The sequence below is a fragment of the Ranitomeya imitator genome, chromosome 2 (assembly GCF_032444005.1).
Source record: "Ranitomeya imitator isolate aRanImi1 chromosome 2, aRanImi1.pri, whole genome shotgun sequence".
NCBI lineage: Eukaryota > Metazoa > Chordata > Amphibia > Anura > Dendrobatidae > Ranitomeya > Ranitomeya imitator.
This window is the reverse complement of record NC_091283.1, coordinates 634,858,628-634,879,845: the sequence shown is the minus strand read 5'-3', so window position 1 is coordinate 634,879,845 and position 21,218 is coordinate 634,858,628. Positions and strand designations below refer to the sequence as shown.

Genomic DNA, 21,218 nt, shown 5'->3' with positions numbered 1-21,218 from the left:
CATCCTGTTAATTATAGCTTCTTTAGCCCTCGTCATTAGGTGGAGGCAATTATTTTCCACAGGGAAAATCATTAACATGGAAAATATTGTTCAAATTTACATCTTTCTGATTAGTATTCTTAGGAACACACATGGGTACACTGCTAAATCATGGCCAAACTTTTCCGTGTATGGTCAGCTTAAGAGGCTGGTGACATAAAGTCAACTTATTTTTATATACAGTAAATCATGGCTTGCGGCTAGAGATTCGACAAACCTGGCAGATGTAGCTAAGGAAAGTGGGAAATATTCATACAGCCATTCACTGTTTTTATTCCCTTGGCTACTAAAGGGGTCTTGAGTCGGAGGCCCCTTGATATACGCAGTAATCTTGATCGGGGTTATCTCATCCTCAGTAATGGGAAATGCAATATAAAAACAAGCGACTTTGCAATTTACCTCTTATTAAAAATCCCCTTCATTCTCAAAGTGGAGGTAATTTTATTTATATTGTGTCCTGCTCATTTCCTAAGTTACTAGCCACCCTGCAGTCTCAGAGAGCCTGGTTAACAAAACAAGGAGGACATGCCAGATTAGACTGCAAGCAAGCACGGCTCTGAAGCTAACCAGATTGCTGGATCTGCCCAGTTTCCGTCCCCTGCGCTATCCCCATAATCAGAGGTGTGACCATGCCACTGATCCAATCTGTCAATCTCCAACAGCTCACCGCCCCCTGGCATACAGGAAGCCAGGAGACAGAAAAGCAGTTTGCTCCTGATGAGAGAAGAACACGCAAGCCCTTTGATGAATTTGTTCTCATATTGAATGACTCAAGTATGGAGTTTTCTGGATTTGAAGACACTTTTACATGTTATTACTTGTGCTTCCCTGATTACATGTTTGACTTCTGCGGACCTTGAGTAGATTGCGTATGTATACGTTTCTAATAAGTTTGCTTCCCATATACTTCATTTTATCTTGACTACACCTCTGAATGAACTAGTTCAGCCTTTCGACTATCTACACAGTTTTAACCATGTTTTATTACTATGAGACCTTCTTGTTTTTTGTATATACACACAGAATTGGGGTTTATAGAACAAAGCAGTATGAAGACTTGAGGACTTGAGCCAAAAAAAATCTTGGGCAACCAAAATGAATGGCTTGATTTTTTCTGGATGCCTTTAAACCAGAACGTGTTGAAACGGAGCAACATGGCACTCGTAGTAATGGATAGGATAGGTGCTCAAGTAGGGTATCCAGCCCCAAATAGTCCAAAATCAGAAAAAACTTGGCACTCTTAGAGAAATTTTGGCGTGCAAAGTGAATATTTATTGATGCGCATCAATAAATATTTTCTTTGCATGCCAAAATTTCTCTACAAGTGCCAAGTTTTTTCTGATTTTAAACCAGAACAGGTACGGTACTTTAAAGTTTCACTATACTTTCCTGGAAATAATAGGATGTTTATTCTCTTGCAGACATTTTGTCATCGTTTTCTCAAGAAAATCTTCTACAAAGTCACATCCTGTTGTTTAATGTGACAATCCCACCACACGAGGAGGTCACAAAGGCTGAACTGAAGCTGAAAATTTCTTTAGGCAACGCCAGTTTGGGACACCTCAGTTTGTTTGACGTCATACACATTGAACCCTCAGAGAACTTAAAGGACGCCAATGCCTTTTTAGCTTCTAAAGATGTTGATGGAGATGAATCTGTAACAATTGATGTCACAAGGGCTGTGAGGCGATGGATAAAATCCAAGGTGCAACTGAATAAAATGGAAATTTTCCTGAAGATGAAGTCTCCATTGGAAACATGCTTCAAAACCATAGATTCTGACCGTAGTCATCCTCCAATTCTAATAATTTTCTCAGATGATCAAAGTGACAACAGTATGAAGGAGAATACCATGGATCTAACACAAATAATGCTCTTTAAGCAAAGTAACGACCTGGGAATATTTTCGAAAAACTCTACAACTGATCATGGTGAAGGACACGAACCCTTAGAAGAAGGTAAGAAAAGGTCAAAGCGCGGTGCAGAAAGGGACCATTGCACAAAAGTTTCACTAATGGTCAACTTCAAAGACATTGGATGGGACTCATTCATAATCTTCCCACCAAGTTATGATGCTGGCCAATGTGTTGGAACTTGTTACTATCCTCTGACAGACAACCTGAAGCCAACGAAACATGCCCTAGTTCAGTCAGTCATGCATATGACCAAACCAAAAGATGTTGGAAATGTTTGTTGCGTGCCAACGAAGTTGGAAAGTTTGCATGTGGTATACCGGGAAAATAAACAGATAGTCATCAAGAAAAATTATGAAGATATGAAAGTAGTGGAGTGTGGCTGCAGGTAGTCTTCATTACTAGACCATGTTTACTAGAGACAATAACTGATTCAGGCACCAATGGACAGGCATGCGTTAAGGATGGCAGGTTACACCGTAAATTTGCTAATTCTCCCTGCTACTAGCTAATAGCATGAGAATAATATGGCATGTTAGAAAAGATGACCAGAATTAGAAAATCAGTGACTGCCTGCCATCTCCTAGAATCAGCGCCACTTGTGTGTAGAGCTAAGGAGAATAAAGGTCTAAAAAATTAGGAGGATGCCCGATTTTGTTTAGGACTGAATTTTGGGGTCATGTTCACTCATAGGAGAAAATATTTCTAGGGGAAAATACCTTTCATAGCATAGCAGGCATTGGAACCTGTGAGAAGAACCTCTTCATGCCTCCATATAAAATTGAAGGTGTATGGAGATAAAGTATGAGCCTAATGCAATCTATGGGTATTATATCACATATAATGATATGATACCCTTTACCTATATTGTGTCAATGTTCTATAGCACTTTTACACCCAATTCAAAGGGTACAAAAACAAAATCAGACCTCACAGTAACAAACGGGTGAGCAAGGGCTTACAATTTATTTAACACATTATACTAAATGTGGCAGTTGACATATAGTAGTAATAAAGGCCAGATATTAAGTGTGGGGTGCAGTGAGTATGAAGGATGCCGATAAAAGATGGGATGAAATTATGGATCAGTATGACTAGGTGATAATAGGGCCAGGTACGTGGGAATAATACTAAAGGAAAAATGTCTATGGTATTTTAACTGAAGGAGAGTGTGAAATTGACAATATTCTGTATATTATTTTTCAGATTCGAATGAGGTTGTAATATATTAATTTGCACACTGTACATTTTTTATATTCATATCAGCCAGAAGTCAACTGTTATGTTGTACATGCATCATTAATAGGAACATATCTTTGTTTTCTTTCGTGCGACATCCTCAGCCCATTTATGATGCTTTTTTTCTGCTTCTAAGAGGCTAATAGATATTATTGACAGGCGTGAAGATATTTAAATAAAGCACTTTTGGGGACATGCATGCAGTATCAGCTTAAAGGGAATCTGTGGCCATCGCCATGTTTTTACTACGCCACCAGACAGCAGCATGATGTTGGGACGAAGACCTTGATTCCAATGATGTGTCACTTACTGGGCTGGGTAGTGTAGTTCAGATCTCTGAATGCTAAAATCTGAAAACGCCTCCCACACCACTGATTGACAGCTTTCTGTGTACACTGCGCATAGTCATTGGTGTGGGTGAGCTAATACAGAGCTCATGAATATGGAGTACTACCTGGTATCGGGTTTACCAGTCCTCTAGTGGTAATTTCCTGCTGGTAAAACAGTGAGTTGATCAAAACTACAGCAAGCAGCCCACTCGTTAAAATCAGTGTTTGAACCCTTATATTATGCTGTTCTCAGATCATGTGGCAAAATCCTCATGACAGATTCCCTTTAATAGGCTAGACTTGTTCCATTGGGAGATATTGCATCTTGCATCATAATCTCTTAAAGGGGTTATCCCTCGAACAAAAGTTGATTTTAATCAATAGATCTTGGAATAATAATAATTTCCACAACTGGATGTGTTTAAATAAATGTTCCTGTGCTGAGATAATCTTATAGATGTGGCCCTGCTGTGTACTGTGTAATGGCCGTGTCTGACCATACAGGAACATATTCTGATTATACCACAGCTACTGGCCAGGGGGGGGAGAAGAAAGTATACAGACAGGACAGCATGGGATCATAGTTTATTCTATTTGTGAGGTAAAACATTTCCCTGTCTGTTTTTAAACAATGTTTTACCTCACAGAAAGAATCAGCTGTGATCCCATGCTGTCCTGTCTGTATATTCTTTTGCTTCCTCCCCTGCCCAGGAGCTGTGGTATGATCAGACTATGTTCCTGTACGGTCAGACACAGCCATTACACAGTACACAGCAGGGGCACCGCTATAAGATTATCTCCGCACAGGGACATTTTATTTAAACACATCCGATCACTGACTGATGGCCTACCAGGACGAGATAATGTTATTCCTATGTGGTGACGCTTCGTTATAAAGGCCCCGATGGTCACGGATTCGAATTTAGAGAGCCACAGAACACATTGAACTTTCCCCTGTACCGTCCACATCTCGACTGGCATGGAAAAAACCACACAGCTGGCATAAGCTTGTGGTTGCATGATGTCACAGACTTGGCAGTATATTAATCAGAGTTCAGTTTATCAGGGGTTAATCTGACTGGGGGCTCAGCAACAGCTTAAATGAGTTTGTGTTGTTTGGTTCTTGTTATCTCTCCTCATGAACAGGTCTGTTATGACTGGGCCAGAGAAAGGGCGCCAAAATGTAAACTATAAAAGTGCACCATGACTTTACGGACACACTGTATTTTGCACGAGATTTTATAAGTGTTTCAATTTAAATAAAAGGAAATGTTTGTTTTATCCTAACCCAATCATTTTGTCTGTGGCCAGTTTACAAGAGTTGTATAAAGTATTTATTTTTTTGTTTTTTCTTTATTTAACAGTGCCGCTCATGTCCACGGGTTATATTTTGTATCACAGCGCAGATACATCAAAGTGGATGAGACTGTGCTACAAAACCAGATATAGCTAATGGCCAGGAAACAGAAAAACCATCCCCTAGGTTAGACTGTGAACAAAGTATCATCTATAATTTGTTCCAACTCTGTAATATCACATGAAACACAGAAAATGTTATCTCAAACAATTGTCTACCTACTATTTAAAGAGAATCTGTCAATGGGTTTTTGTTATGCCTTCTGAGAGCAACCTATTGTAGGGACAGAGACCCTGATTCCATGTGTTACTTCCTGGGCTGCTTGTTGCTGTTTTGATAAAATCATTGTTTTATCTGCTGCAAATCTACCAGTTCTCTGAATGCTGAGTTCTGTATAACCTTGCCAACATTACTGATTGGCTACTTTCTGTTCACACTGTGCATAGGCAGAAAGCTACCAATCAATAGTGGAGTGGGGTTAACAGAGCTCCTGCATATTTAGGACGAATGGCAGCAGGTTTACTAATCCCCCAGTGATAGTGATAATCTCCTACTGATAAAACAGTGACCTTATTAAAACTACACCAAGCAGCCCTGTAAGTGACACATTGCCGTAATCATAGTCTCTGCCCCACATTATGCTGCTCTCAGATTTGGTGGCAAAAATCTGGTGACAGATTCCATTTAAAGCCAGATTTAAAGGGAAACTGTCATGTAATTTTTAACTTTAAAACCATCCCCAGGGCGTTGTTAGTGCCGCAATGTGTATCATTAAAACATTTTTTTAACTTAAAAAGACGTTGTAATCATGTTCAAAAAGCACTTTAGATTGTTAGATCATACCTGCTCATTTATTCATAGGAGTGTGCTTCATTTTGTTCACTACTGGTTGTCGCCGCCCACGCAGTTTGATGTTCCCGGGGTTGTGCCAACGTCACACAAATCCGCTTTGAAATCCTGCGCTTGTGCAGTGTGTATCGTGGAGCTTCACTTGTGCAGTGTCAAGCGGGGAGCCGCGCGTCCACACTGAAGCTGTGTGTAGTACCCAACTTCATTGACTGTCGACACAGCTTCAGAGCGCACGCGGAGGGGACCCACTCTTCATGGCGCATGCACGGCTCCCAAATCGATCGCTGACAGTCAGTGAAGCTGGGTACTACGCACAGTTTAAGTGCGCATGTGCTGGAAACCGCTCATCACTGCGCATATACGGCTCCCTGATCGACACTACACAATCGCAGCTTCCCGTTCGTCACTATGCATACATGGCTCCCTGATCGACACTGCACAAGCGCGGCTTCCCGCTCGTCACTGCGCATACAAGGCTCCCCGATCTACACAGCACAAGCGTGGCTTCCCGCTTGTCACTGCGCATGCAAGGCTCCCTGATCGACACTGCACAAGCGTGGCTTCCCGCTCCACACTGCGCAAGCATGGCTTCCCACTCCACACTGCGCAATCACGGCTTCCCGCTTGTCATTGCGCATACGCGGCTCACTTATCGACACTGCACAAGTGCGGCTTCCCACTCCATACTGCGCAATCACGGCTTCCCGCTTGTCATTGCGCATACGCGGCTCCCTGATCGACACTGCACAAGCGCGGCTTCCCGCTCGTCACTGCGCATACAAGGCTCCCCGATGTACACAGCACAAGCGTGGCTTCCCGCTCGTCACTGCGCATACAAGGCTCCCTGATCGACACTGCACAAGCGTGGCTTCCTGCTCCACACTGCGCAAGCATGGCTTCCCACTCCACACTGCGCAATCACGGCTTCCCGCTTGTCATTGCGCATACGCGGCTCACTTATCGACACTGCACAAGTGCGGCTTCCCACTCCACACTGCGCAATCACGGCTTCCCGCTTGTCATTGCGCATACGCGGCTCCCTGATCGACACTACACAAGCGCGGCTTCCTGCTCCATACTGCGCAATCACGGCTTCCCACTCGTCACTGCGCAAGCCCGCCTTCCAGTTCGACACTGTGCATACACGGCTTCCTGCTTGACACTGTGCAAGCACAGCTTCCTGCTAGTCACTGCACATACACGGCTCCCTGATCGACACTGCAAAAGCACGGCTTCCCGCTCGACACTGCACAAGCATGGCTTCCCACTCCACACTGCGCAATCGCGGCTTCCCACTCGTCACTGCGCAAGCCCGCCTTCCAGTTCGACACTGTGCATACACGGCTTCCTGCTCGACACTGTGCAAGCACAGCTTCCTGCTAGTCACTGCACATACACGGCTCACTGATCGACACTGCACAAGCACGGCTTCCCGCTCGACACTGCACAAGCATGGCTTCCCACTCCACGCTGCGCAAGTGCGGCTTCCCACTCGTCACTGCGCATACACAACTCCCTGATCGACACTGCACAAGCATAGCTTTCCACTCCACACTGCGCAAGCGCAGCTCCATGATATACACTGGGATTTCAAAGTGGATTTGTGTGACGTCGGTGCATCCCCAGGAACATCATTGAAACTCCATGGGCGGCGTCAACCATGACTGAATGAATGAAGCAGCACCCCTGTGAATAAATGAGCACATACAATATAACTACATAAAGTGCTTTTTGCACATGATTACAGCGTCGCTTATAATGAAAAAACATGTTAGTGATTCACATTGCAGCACTAGCAACCACTGGGGACAGTGTACATAATACAAAGGACATGACAGGTTCCCTTTAATATCAAGACTAGTTCAAAGTCCAAATAATCCAATCCATCTGCCTTATATCGGGGTTGAAAATATGCTGTTTCCCAATATGTTTTGTGCCATATGTTGGTGAATTTTTGTGAAATGTTGCAAAAATGTATAAGTAAATAAAGAAGATATTTTTAAGTATTTTGTTCTATTTCTTATTTCTTTCTTCCTTCATATTTTTCACATACTAACTCTATAAATTTACATTTGTTCATAACTTGAATTTGAAGCAAGGTATTTGAACTGAAGGTAAGGGTCTACTATGGTGGCATATGGTGTCAAATATTCAGAGAGCTTGTGCCTCTACAAAGTACCACACTACAAGCACCACGCCACCATATAAGATCAGTGGAATAGGAACTTAGAGCAGGACCCCATAGATTAATTATGGTTCCCTATAATCTGGACTTCATTCTGTTGATGGATTCCAGTAAAATAGCATTTAGTTATCATACTGATAATGTGTGGAATCAAATGGCTTGTTGGCTAGGGGAACAATAGTGTCTGGTGGTATAATAGACCCTGCGCCCATGACTTTATATCCAAGGGAATATCTAGTCACTTGATACCAGATGTGTTATATTGTAAAGAAATAGATTCACTCTCGAATGCCACCTGGTCTGAGAGTACCATAATAAAGAGACAAAGATCCAGATATCAGTGATGTTTCATTTACGCAGCTGCTTGCTGTTGTTTTGATCATCCCCAGCTGATAAAATAATGATTTTATCACTTGATAACTAGATTAAATGCGAAAGAGAAAATGGAGAGACCCTACATATACATTATAAATCTTACCAAATGCAAGTATGTATGCAAGATAGATAAAGAGTGGACCATGAGCCACTAACAACTAAAGTGCATGAGATATAAGGTGTATATACTGTATATGTATACTGTATATACCTTATATGGCCTGAACAGTTGTGTACTTAGCTAAATGGCATCTTCTTCCGACACGTTTCCCCCTTTTTCAGGCATTCAGGGGTTCATCAGGATATTCCTTCAGTCAAACCAACCAAGAAAAGGAGACAATAAGCTGCTATTCTGTACCGTCGGCAGTGGAGCACCAGTAAAGCTCCCTGCAGGGATATGTGCACCTCATTAATTGTGTACAAAACATTATAATGTGGCCTTGGGCGGTAGCCCAGATTGCCCTCATTATAATACGCATATGAGGGATAATGTCTCCAAACCTGGCCTCCTTCTACCTTCTTCTGGTACCCTGGACCACTTCCTGATATAATTTCCCCCATCCTAGTCCCCTTGGTCTTATGCCTCCCATCCTAGTCCCCTTCCTGGTATAATATCCCAATCCTGGTATAACGTACCCTATCCTGGGCACCTTCCAGGTATAATGTGCCCCAATCTGGTTTATATGTCCCCCATCCCATCCTGGTACAATGTGCCCCATCCCTGTATATAGCTGCCCCATCCTGCTTTATTGTGTCCCATCCTCGTATAGATGTCCCCCCATCCAAATTTAATGTGCTCCATCCAGGTATTTATGTTCCCCATCTTATGTGCCCTGTTTTGTAATGCATTAAAAACAAACAATACTACTCACCTTCCCCCATGATCTCACACTGCGTGGAGTCTACTTCTATAGCCGGCATGGGAGTCGGCAGCTGACCTCGGTGTTCCCGCCATGACACCACTGCCATGCATCCCCAGTCACGGGCATGCCATCGTCAACTGCTGGACTCTGATTGGCTGGCGGCGTGTATTGCAGCACAGGGAAGTGGTGGGTTCCCTGTGTCGCCATACAAAAAAGCTGAATGTGCGTCCAAGGACAACATCCAACTGAAATGTACTCTTGTGCCTCCCTCCACTTCTGGGCCTCGATGCAGCTGCATCGGAGATACGTCTGCCCCTACATCCATGTATTCCTCCATATTTTCAAGCTCTGTGTAACCCCACCACTTATTGCCACAGTGTGCACAGGAAGTTGTCAATCAGTGATGTGAGAGGGCTTAAATAGAGCTCAGCATTCACAGAACTGGTAGACCTGTGGCAGATAAAACTGTGATTTTATCATAACTACCACAAGCAGCACAGTAAATGTCATATCTCGGGACTGAGGGTCTCTATCACTACATCATGATGCTCTCAGATGGGATAGTAAAAACCTGGTGACAGATTCCCTTTAACTACTTCACGATCTTTGGCGTACATTTACGTTACCTCTAAATCCTGCTGTCAAACACTGAAAACGGAATTTAAGAAGTGCCAGCCAGAAATGCGTCATTCATCCCACTCATCAGCTCCCATCACATGATCATGGGGCGCCAATGGGTTATCATGACAGCGGCGGGTCTGTAGAAGAACCCCGTGCCTGTCATAGTCTATCTCCTGCTAGCGCTGGTTTGTGACTGGCGTTCGTGATTTTTTTCAAAACACAGCAGTGCTTAAGCCCTGCTATGTACAGCACAAGCTATCAGATGATCACAGTTTTGTCTCCTAAGGGAACTATTTGGCTATGTGCCCACGTTCAGGATTTTTCACGTTTTTTCGGTGGTTTTCTGCTGCAAAACCACTTAAAAAACGCTTGAATTAAGCATCCCATCATTTCAATGCATTCCACAATTATTGTGCCTATGCTGCGTTTTTTTTCCACAGCATGTTCATTAATTTTGTGGAAAATCTGCGGGTTTGCTGCTATATTATTGCATTGGGAAGCTCCGGAAAAAAAGCCGCGAAAAATCCGTGAAAAAAATGAGCAACAAATGCGATAAAAACGTGAAAAAAAACAAGTGCGAATTTCCTGCGGAAGGAGTCCGGTTTTGATCAGGAAAATTCTGCGAACAATCCTGAATGTGGACACATAGCCTTTAAGTCAGTAAAGTGTGAAAACTTAAAAAAAACCCATACAAGCTCAAATCACCATTTTTCCCCATTGAAAATAAAGGAATTAAAAAAACAAGCACGTATTTGGTATTGCTGCTTTGAGAAATGTCTGACCTATTAAAATATAAAATAAATTAATCCAATTGGAGAATGGCATAACAAGAAAAAAAATCAAAATGTCAGAATTAATTTTTTTGGCCGATGCAGGATTGCAATAAAATGCAATAAGAGGCGATCAAAACATTGTATCTACACCAAAATAGTGTCAATAAAACAGAAATGGCCAATGCGACTATAGCGTCCCAGAGTCCTGGTTCATTGCAGTAATGTTATTCTTCCACCAGGGAGAGTGATGTTATGTCTGAAGGCAATGAAGGAGATCTTCTGTCCAGGTATCACAACCACCAATACACACCTCACACTCCAGTCCACCAGGGGGAGCCATGCTTTTATCTATTAGGGCACTCCTCACAATTGGGTAAAACTGGTGGGTTGGGGAGGAAGTTAGTCAAGAAGGGGCAGAAGCTGACTGGAGGGAGAAGGAGAGAGTCAGTGGGTCCTGACCGAGTTTGGCAGAGGCTGGCTGGGTTGGATTCCAGCCAGCTCCAGACTGCGGCCTATGGAAGGAAGGTACACAGAGCTGTGCGGCAGCATCCTAAGAAAGGACATGAAAGGAATTGTGTTGCAGTGAGTGAGCAACGAAGTCATAGCAACAGGAGTGAAACATCAGAGGGAGACCAGCTTGAAGCAAGATGCCTCCTTCTGAAGCGCAGTGCCGGTAGCCAGAACACCGAGGGAGTATAGAGCTCTATGCCGTTATTTCAGAGACTGGCAGGACAGTTAATTCCACGTTAGCTGCCAGACCATTTACCCAGGAGGCAGGGTGGCAACTTGTGGGGGCCGGGGCGTCACTAGGGTCCCTATTAAAAAGCCTCAAGCCATCTGTCATACGGGTTTGTCCTATCCTATCCATCAGGGGGACAGAGAGAAGAGACTTAACATCTACAATAGTTGTGAGGACCTTACCAAGTTGCTCAGCAGGGAGGTACTACAACGCCCAGGCGTTAGAAGAAGGCCATTGAATTCCACCTGGATAAGGGGACTCTGGATTTGCCTTCAGACCGGCTGGACTCTCCCTACCCTGTGGTCCCTACTCTGGACTGTGGATGCTGAAGCCTTCAGTAAAGGTAAAGAGACTGCAACCTTGCGTCCGCGTTATTCACTGCGCCTCACACCATCCATCATCCACTCACTGGGAAGCATTGGGGACATACTTCACCTGTGGGAAGGTATACCATTTAGCTGCCATAACATCAACCCAGCGGACCCTTAAGCAGCGTCGGTCACCCTGACCGAATACCATAGGTGGCGTCACGAACATTATCCCTTTAACCCTCCGTCACATACAACTGATCTGACAGGCGCTTCTCTTTTACTTTCATTTCTCCTTCCTCACCAGATTGTGAGGAAACCCCCTCCCTCCAGGTAGTCTCCTGTCTCTTGAAGGTCTGTGAAACCTGATATCACAGTTGGATTTCAGAGCTTCAGGGGAGAGGATATAGCTGCACAGATCTCTCAGGCTCATTGTATGTGAATACGTCACATTCAGTAAGGTTGGTATTTTATGTTTTTATTCATCACAATAGTTTATTTAGCTTGTTTTATGAATGTATAGCACACAATGTGAGGATATTTCATAGAAATAAGGGAGGTTTTATAAAAGAAAGTGTGCTGCTCAGGCATATACAGTAGTTCCCTAACATATTCCTTCTCTTGCTTCAGATTATCTGCTGAAATGGAGAGGAAAATGTACAATTTATCCAAACAACTTGATGTTGAGGAAGTAACAAACATGCTGTTAGATGATAGAGACCTCACACTGAATGAGGATTTAGGAGAGGAAAGTGAGATTGATTCTCATGATGAGGTGGAAGAATGTGTCCTGGATTCTGAAACAGAGCAAGATGGTGACAGTGGTGAGGATGAAGAAGTTGGATCATATTATATTGGAAAAGATAAAAATACTAAATGGAACAAGAAGCCATTCCAGAAAAAACGTAGGGAACCTTTAAACATTATTACTCACCTTCCTGCAGTAATAGGAACTGCACGTAATGCAAAAACTGCAGTTGAATGCTGGAACAGTATATTTACAGATGACATTCTGGACTCTATTGTCACATATACCAACCAATATATAGACATTATAAAGGACAAGTACATCTGCAACAGAACCATCAAGCCCACAGATGAAATAGAACTGCGTGCCTTTTTTGGATTACTGTACCTTGCAGGAGCTTATAGGGCAAATAGACAAAGTTTGGAGGAACTTTGGGGTAAAGATGGGGATGGAGTTGAATCTGTTTATGGACATAACAAGGCTAGATTTTTCAAGATTCTAATTTGTTGCCTTCGGTTTGACGACAGAACTACCCGAACCGAACGCAAAACACATGAACGACTTGCTCCAATTCGTGATATATTTCAAAGATTTGTTGTAAACTGTAAACAAAGTTATTACCCTGGAGAGAATCTCACTATTGACGAAATGCTCCCTGGTTTTCGTGGTAGATGTGCCTTTCGTCAATATATTCCATCAAAGCCAAACAAATATGGAATAAAAATGTATGCCCTTGTTGATGCCAGTAAGACCTACACTTACAACCTGGAAGTTTATGCAGGAAAACAACCAGAAGGTCCTTACTGTGTGAGCAACAAACCCATTGATGTTGTAAAAAGACTGGCTGAACCCTTATTTGGATCGGGTCGCAATATTACAGCTGACAATTGGTTTACAAGTTGTGATCTGATTGATTATCTGAAAATTCAGAAGCTGTCATACGTGGGAACTGTAAGAAAAAACAAAAGGGAATTGCCGCCACAGTTTGTAAGTGTAAAAGAGAGACAACAGTACAGCAGTATGTTTGCATTCCATAATGGAAAGGCTTTAGTTTCCTATGTACCACATGCCAAAAAAATCGTACTTCTTCTATCAACACTTCATGATGATGCTGCCATCGATCCTGGGACTGGGGCAGAAAAAAAACGGAGATAATTACATTTTACAATGCCACCAAATGGGGTGTGGATACAGCAGATCAGATGTGCTCCACTTTCAACGTCAGCAGAAACATCAAACGCTGGCCAATGGTCATATTTTTTGCTATGTTGAATTTGGGTGGAATAAATTCACAAGTAATTTATCTTGAAAACAAGCTTGAACCACTCCGTAGACTATTGTATCTGAAAAAATTGGCCCATGAACTAGTACTTGGAGAGCTACGCAGGAGAAGCGTGAAAACAATCGGTATCCCCTCTCGCCTTTAAGTTCAGCTCAAAAGGTTCCGCCCAGAAGATGATGGTGAAAAGTCACCATCTGCACCACCTCACAAAAGAAGGAGATGCACCACCTGCCAAACGGAAAGCGGAACCAGAAGGCTTTCAAATTATGAATGTCTCAAATGTCATAAAGCAATTTGCCTGACACATTCAAAAATGGTGTGTAATTCTTGCTATTTGCTCTGCAAGTGTGACTTTTCTGGGGAAACCTCAGCATCTACTTCTGATTGAATATGTTTTTAATAGTACTTAAGGTACCTTAAAATTAAGTTTGTGTTCAAAAATTTTCTTTGTACATTTTTTTGAGAGAGTCGAACTGGGGACTATTTGGCGGGAGTTTTGAAAAGTTTGTATTTCATAGTTATTAGTTTTATGTTAAGTAAATGTTTTTTTTTGCAACTGATTATGTGTAGTCTCTTTTATTACATCCCTATGAAGGTCACTGATCACTTTTAGAGCACTGAAATTACAAACATTAGATATTATAGGTATTTTTCTAGCAGGCGCCCGACAGGCACATTGTATGTGAACTCGTTAGTCCGAATATTGTATGTGACGGAGGGTTAAAGACCTTTCCCCCACCATTTCATCAACGGACCTCCTGAGGGCCACAGACCGGGTCAGCCACCGTGACATCCCACTAAGTGAGTTGCATATTAAGGACTTGCAGCCAAGCAGTGTAACGATCAGAGGGGTTTATAAAGACTACAATGGGGATGGGGCCAGTACCAAGAATGCCACTCGTTGAGACATAAAGGCATTAAAAGTCATTTAACCGTAGCTACTAGTGATGAGCGAGTGTACTCATTGCTCGGGTTTTCCCAGAGCACGCTCGGGTGGTCTCCGAGTATTTGTTAGTGTTCGGAGATTTAGTTTTTGTCACCGCAGCTGAATGATTTACGGCTACTAGCCAGGCTGCGTACATGTGGGGGTTGCCTGGTTGCTAGGGAATTCCCACATGTGTTCAGCCTGTCTAGCAGCCATAAATCATTCAGCTAAGGTGACAAAAACAAAATCATCGAGCACTTACAAATACTCGGAGATCACCTGAGCGTAACACTGGTATTGTCGAAGGTGCTCTATATGAAGGGGTAACACTTACTCTAGCACAACCAATTATTGAATTCCCCGTTATTAACAGCACAACTATTCACCCCACCCTAGCCCAAGTAAAACAAAGACCAGAATTTCTTTTGGAATAATGTAGGACTGAACTAGAAGGAGTCCTTGGAGCCCACAAGAATCTGGTGATTAACGACCCATAAAGTGAACATAACATAACACCAATTTTTTACTCCCAGCCGTTGTAACCCTGGCTCGGGAGCACCAAAAACCCCACAAGAGGGTTCACTGTTCACGATAATATTCTGGAGATCCGACCCCCCTGCCGGAACTCCCCACCACCATTCACCAGATCCGAAACATATTAAACTCCAAAAAACAGAGGAGCCATATGCCAATGGATCCCCCAAACCAATTTCCACCAACTCCAAGGACTTCCCCCAGCCGCCCCGGCCACAATGACCCAAAACTAAAAACAACTTACTTAAGAACCAGGACTACCCGCTCGACCCGGGCGATATAACCTCAAAAAACAAATTAGGGCGGGAGGGATTTTACAACTTTGGAAGGTGAGCAGGAACTGACCAGGCCCCGCCCCCAACCCCTACTTTATGCCCACCACCAGCCCCCACCCCTTGTAATTAGCCTACTCCACTCCCACCCCTCCAAACCATCGTCATGATGGCCTTTGCTTACGCTGTGGGAGGAGGGGACGGCTCGCTCCGGCCTGTCCTTGACACTGGTATTGTCGAAGGTGCTCCATATGAAGGGGTAACATTCACTCTGGCCCAACCAATTATTGAATTCCCCGTTATTAACAGCACAACTATTCACCCCACCCTAGCCCAAGTAAAACAAAGACCAGAATTTCTTTTGGAATAATGTAGGCCACAGCAGCCTCTTTTATTTAACATACAATTAACAATGAATGTAAATACATTAACATTTTGAACTAGAAGGAGTCCTTGGAGCCCACAAGAATCTGGTGATTAACGACCCATAAAGTGAACATAACATAACACCAATTTTTTACTCCCAGCCGTTGTAACCCTGGCTCGGGAGCACCAAAAACCCCACAAGAGGGTTCACTGTTCACGATAATATTCTGGAGATCCGACCCCCCTGCCGGAACTCCCCACCACCATTCACCAGATCCGAAATATATTAAACTCCAAAAAACAGAGGAGCCATATGCCAATGGATCCCCCAAACCAATTTCCACCAACTCCAAGGACTTCCCCCAGCCGCCCCGGCCACAATGACCCAAAACTAAAAACAACTTACTTAAGAACCAGGACTACCCGCTCGACCCGGGCGATATAACCTCAAAAAACAAATTAGGGCGGGAGGGAGGGACAACTTTGGAAGGTGAGCTGGAACTGACCAGGCCTTGCTCCCAACCCCTACTTTATGCCCACCACCAGCCCCAACCCCTTGCAATTAGCCTACTCCATCCCCATCTCCCCAAACCATCGTCATGATGGCCTTTCCTTACGCCGTAGGGGGAGGGGACGGCTCGCTCCAGTCTGTCCTTGCTCAGGAAAACCAAAGCAACGAGTATACTCGCTCATCACTAGTAGCTACCAACCGTCCCGGCACATCAGAGCTTTTCACCTGTCTCTAACGTCTTCATAGATCTGTAGCTTCTCCTCCGGGTCAGAGCCACTTCTCTTTGCTCAGTGCAGAAATTAAATTATATTATTTGCATACATATTAAATGTTAAGTTTTAGAATTTAGTGCCTGGCTTTGCTGTTTTGCTTGTTAATATTGGTCAGAGTTGTCTAGAACGTTACGTTCGGACTTTTGTTTGCTAAAGTAATAGTTTTTTGTTTTTCAGATGTCCATGTGAGCATGTTGCGGGATGCAGTAAAGGACACGAGGCAGAGCAACGGTTAACGTTAATTTTTACTTGAACAGGGGAATACTCACGCAGGTGTGACACTCCACGAGTTCAGTTGTCACAGTGGTATTGCCTTCCTCATGGGGAGGGTGATGCCATGCTTGGAAGTGAGGAAGGATCCCTTTAACAGGTAGCATGTACATACAACACTGTTCTGACTACAGGCCAGAAGGGGGAGCCCTGATCCAGTTTGTGGGTGACTCCCCTATATATATATTCTGGCTAGAGGAGTAGTTAGTCTGTCAGAGAGGAGTGAGGAGTGTAAAGCTGGAGCCGTGCAGACACGTGGTTCTGCAGCTCATGGAAAGAGAAGAGAGGGACAGAGCAGTCTGTGAGAGACTGCGAGGGGAGAAGAGGCAAAGGAGAGCAGAGATACTGGGAGTGGAGCTGCGAGAAGACTCACTCCAGAATCAGTGCAAGTAACCGTAAGCTGGCATTCCGAGGTTGTGGGGGTAACTGTATGCTCCAGAGCAGAAACCGGCGGGCAGGAGATTTCAAGTTACCTATCCACGATTCCATCCGAAGGCACAGCAACATATAGAGCCTGGAGTCGCTGCAACCAGGGACACCTGTAAAAAGGCTCGAGTTGCCTGCCACATGGATTAGTGTCCTGCTTAAAGGGACAGAGAGAAAATGAGGACCTTGTGTGAAGCCTTAGGCAGAAAGGGACTTAAACCACGGCGCAGTAAGAAAGGCTTCCAACCCCACCTGGCTAGGGGATTCCGAATCTCTTCCAGGCTGGCCAGACCTCACCACCACCTGTGATCCATACCCTGGTCTGTGGCTGCATACCACCAGTAAAAGGTAAAAAGACTGCAACCTTGTGTCCTCCAATTCTTTCTGGCACTGCACCATCTGTCATCTTTGCCTTCTACACTGGGATCCCTGGAGACTGAGTTCTACCTGTGGGGAACTATACCACCTCTGCTGAAATACCATTATCCCCAGAGGACCCCTTTAAGCAGCGTCGCCCATCCCTGGCTTAATACAACAGGTGGCGTCATGAACTCTACAACAATAGACTTTATTCCCACTGCACCTTTCCCCTTTTATTGGATGCCCAGGGCCACGGACCAGGTCACTGCCACCATGACCACCCCTTTAAGAACTGGATAAGTTCTGAGTACCCCATTGCCCTAGTGGGCGCTACATTTTGGCATCACGAACAGGATAAAGAACCGCCGCTAAGCGGAGTGCTGTGCGCCTAATATCTGCTTCTGAACGGTTTGTGAACTGTGTAAGACGCTGCATGCTGTGTGGTGCATTGGAACTTTGAGAGTGGCCATTACCGAAGCACAGGTGGAGTTAGGCTACTTTCACACTTCCGTCGTAATCCATCGCTATGGGCAAAAAACGGATCCTCCAAATGTGCTTGCAGGATGCGTTTTTTGCCCATAGACTTGTATTAGCGACGGATCGCGACGGATGGGCACATCTCACATCCGTCGTGTTTTGGCGGACGCAACGTACAAAAAAAGTTCAATGTAACTTTTTTTTGTGCAATGTGTCCGCCATTTCGGACCGCTCATCACAATGGGCAGCGGATGCATTGTAAAACTGCATCCGCTGCCCACGTTTAGCACAACGTCCGTCGGTACGTCGGGCCGACGGTTTGCAACGGCCCGTACCGACAGAAGTGTGAAAGTAGCCTAAATTATATGCAGGGTGTCCCATCATGGGCGGAGCCTCAGAAACAGCGCCAAAATAGACCCCTCCCCCTTGCATAGACTGCGCTTTGAATTGTCTGTCATTCCAGAAAGGAGGTGCCAGCCCCCCTGCCTCAGATTGTGTGGAGAAATTGCTACCTCCTCCTGCATTAGAATGTGCCAGCCCCTCTGTAAATAGACTGCATTACTATGGTGACACTGATCCACTCCTCTGCCCTGAGGAGTCTGTGTGCTGTGTGCTTTCAGGAGGGGAGGGGCACTTGCAAGGAGGAGTGTGTTGTGTGCAGGGCCGGTTTTAGACAAAGTGGGGCCCTAGGCAAAAATTTAAAGTGGGGCCCCAAATGATAACATTGCACTGTGGCCCCCATATTTAGGGGTCTTATATCGGCCAATGGGTCTGCCATTATTAGCTGTATGCAGGGTCACTGCTGGCACTTTGAAAAGCAGCTTTTGGCCATGTTCATAGGCAGAATTTTTGCAGCTTTTTCTTCTGCAAATAATAAGTTTACAGCAGTTTACAACACAAGCAAAAACTGAGATTTTCAGAAATCTCCTGCACACCCTTTTATTTTCCGTTGACTGAATTTCACAACTGCGTCTCTCCAGACCCCAGCATGTCAATTTATCTCGCGCAGACACGAGTCTCCGCAAGAGAAATCTCACCCCTACAATGTATAGGACGCAGGGATTCCACACGGTTCAATGAACACACGCGGAACCACCTGTATTCAAAAGATGGCAGCACTTTGGATGCAGCACATGTCCGCTGCATCCAAGGTGCTGCCATTTCTGGATCCTCTGCACATACCCTAAAAAATGGGTGTTTTGAAAGCAGTGTTTTTACTGCCACGAGAGCAGGCTTTGGCTGCAAAAAAAAAAAATGCACCAAAAACGCTGATTCCTATGCACAGCTGTACTATATATGTGTATGGTTTATCCTTATTATTTCATGTGGGAATTGCTCTGCACCAAATGAGTAAATCACAGCACTGAGGGGGTCTCAGGGGGGGTTTGGGACACACGTTCTGGGACTGCTGCTTCACTGCTGTACACCCTCTGGGCACTTCATACAGGGACTGCAGAGGCAGGGGGCCCCCTTTCTAGGTGGGGGCCCCAGGCGACTGCCTGGTCTGCCTGTGCCAAACGCAGGCCCTGGTTGTGTGATCCATCCATCCAAGCGTCTTCAGCAGAGTGCCAGCTCCTGTGAATGCAATACAAGTCTTCCTTCTTACAATAGACTTTATTCCCACTGCACCTTTCTCCTTTTATTGGATGCCCAGGACCACGGACCGGGTCACTGCCACCGTGACACATCCCTTTAAGAACCGGCCCGGTTCCAAGTACCCCACGGTACTAGCGGGCGCTCCACAGGGAGGGGAAAGGAGAGTCAGGGGTATGGCAGGTGAAAAGAGCACAATAAGGGTACTGAGGGAGGTAACGTGGGCAATAGGTATGACAACTGTTCATTAGGGTCAACTTATCAGTCTGACGGCTTCCTGACTGCAGAGTCCTAAATTCAGACGGTGGTGCCAACGCGGTCAGCACGTGATGAATCCGGTGTTGTCCTGCAGGTGTTCACGATCTGGTTCGTGGTAGTGATGAGTTCTCGACATCTGCCACAGGGTCCTTGGTCCAGGATTCAGGTTGTAGAGTGAAGTGCAGTCTCTAACACTCCTGGAGCTTGACGAACCTCAGCAGAGGTATCCGGGTGAGAGAGGGAACAGTTCTCGGTGAGTCACCCGGTTTTTCTTAGGAAGCACGCGCGTGATATTTACTGACCCGTAGGGTTGGGTACCTTCAGCTGCGGGTACCACAGGACAAAAAGCAGTTCTCCAGTCACAGTCTCTGTAAGTGGCAGCAGGGAGCTGTCTCTGGATGCTCAAGTTCCCGAAAGATGGTTTTGCACCAGGCGATGTAGTGTCTGCAGATGATGATGTTCTCAGACCCAGGTGGACACCCTCGTCCTTGGGTAGTCCTCCTCTGGGTCCAACTCCAGTTCGGTGATCTCTCTTCCTGGCCAGCTGAACAGCAGGGTATATGGTGTGTAACCGGTGGTGCGATGTACTCAGTTGTTATACACCCACTCTAACTCAGCTACAAATTCAGGCCACCGGGCCTTTCGGTCTTCCTCTAGTGTTCTTGACATCTGGATAAGAGTCCAATTGAACCCTTTACAGGCTCCATTTCCCTGAGGGTGGTAAGGCGTCATCCAAGATTTTTCGATCTGGTACAGGCGATGCAATTCTTCCATCACTTGCCCTAGGAACAGGCACCTTAATCAGAGTGAATTCTCTTCGGGCAGCCGTACATTTGAGTTAAATTCTTCCAGATGGCATGTGCTGCTGATTCGGCAGTTTGGTCATGGGTTGGAGTCACAACGGCGAACTTAGTGAAGTGGTCCGTCATTACTAGACAATGTTCATATCCCTGGTGGGCCGGACCTATTGTCAGATAGTCTATCATTAATGCTTCCAGAGGAGCAGAAGTCACGATGGTTTGTGTGGGAGCTCTCTGCTCCAAAGGCTTAGCTAATTTGCAGCTTCTGCATAGCCGACAGGTCTCTTCCACCACGGCTTTCAGGTGAGGATGGTAAACTAGCTTTTGCAGCCACTGAAAAGTCTTCTCTTGACCAAAGTGAGCTCCTCTTTCATGTGCTTCTGTCGCCACTTTAGTCTGCAGCACCTCGGGGATCACCACCTGCCAGGAGACACCCAGTTCCCGTTGTAACTGAATCTTTTGGAATAATAGCCCATTCTTCAGTTGGAACCTTTCCCACTGTCAAAGGATCTGCATAGTCCCTGAGGGCAGGCT

The 21,218-nt window shown here is 45.0% G+C and overlaps 1 protein-coding gene across 1 annotated transcript in view; it reads left to right on the top strand.

The window, feature by feature from the left end:
* LOC138667656 (dorsalin-1-like) overlaps positions 1 to 2,344 on the top strand; it is a 57,127-nt gene extending 54,783 nt beyond the window's left edge. Inside the window, exon 2 of the mRNA XM_069755781.1 lies at positions 1,461 to 2,344. Coding sequence (XP_069611882.1) covers positions 1,461 to 2,344 — 884 coding nt within the window. The remainder of the gene's footprint in view (positions 1 to 1,460) is intronic.
* Positions 2,345 to 21,218: the final 18,874 nt, after the last annotated feature.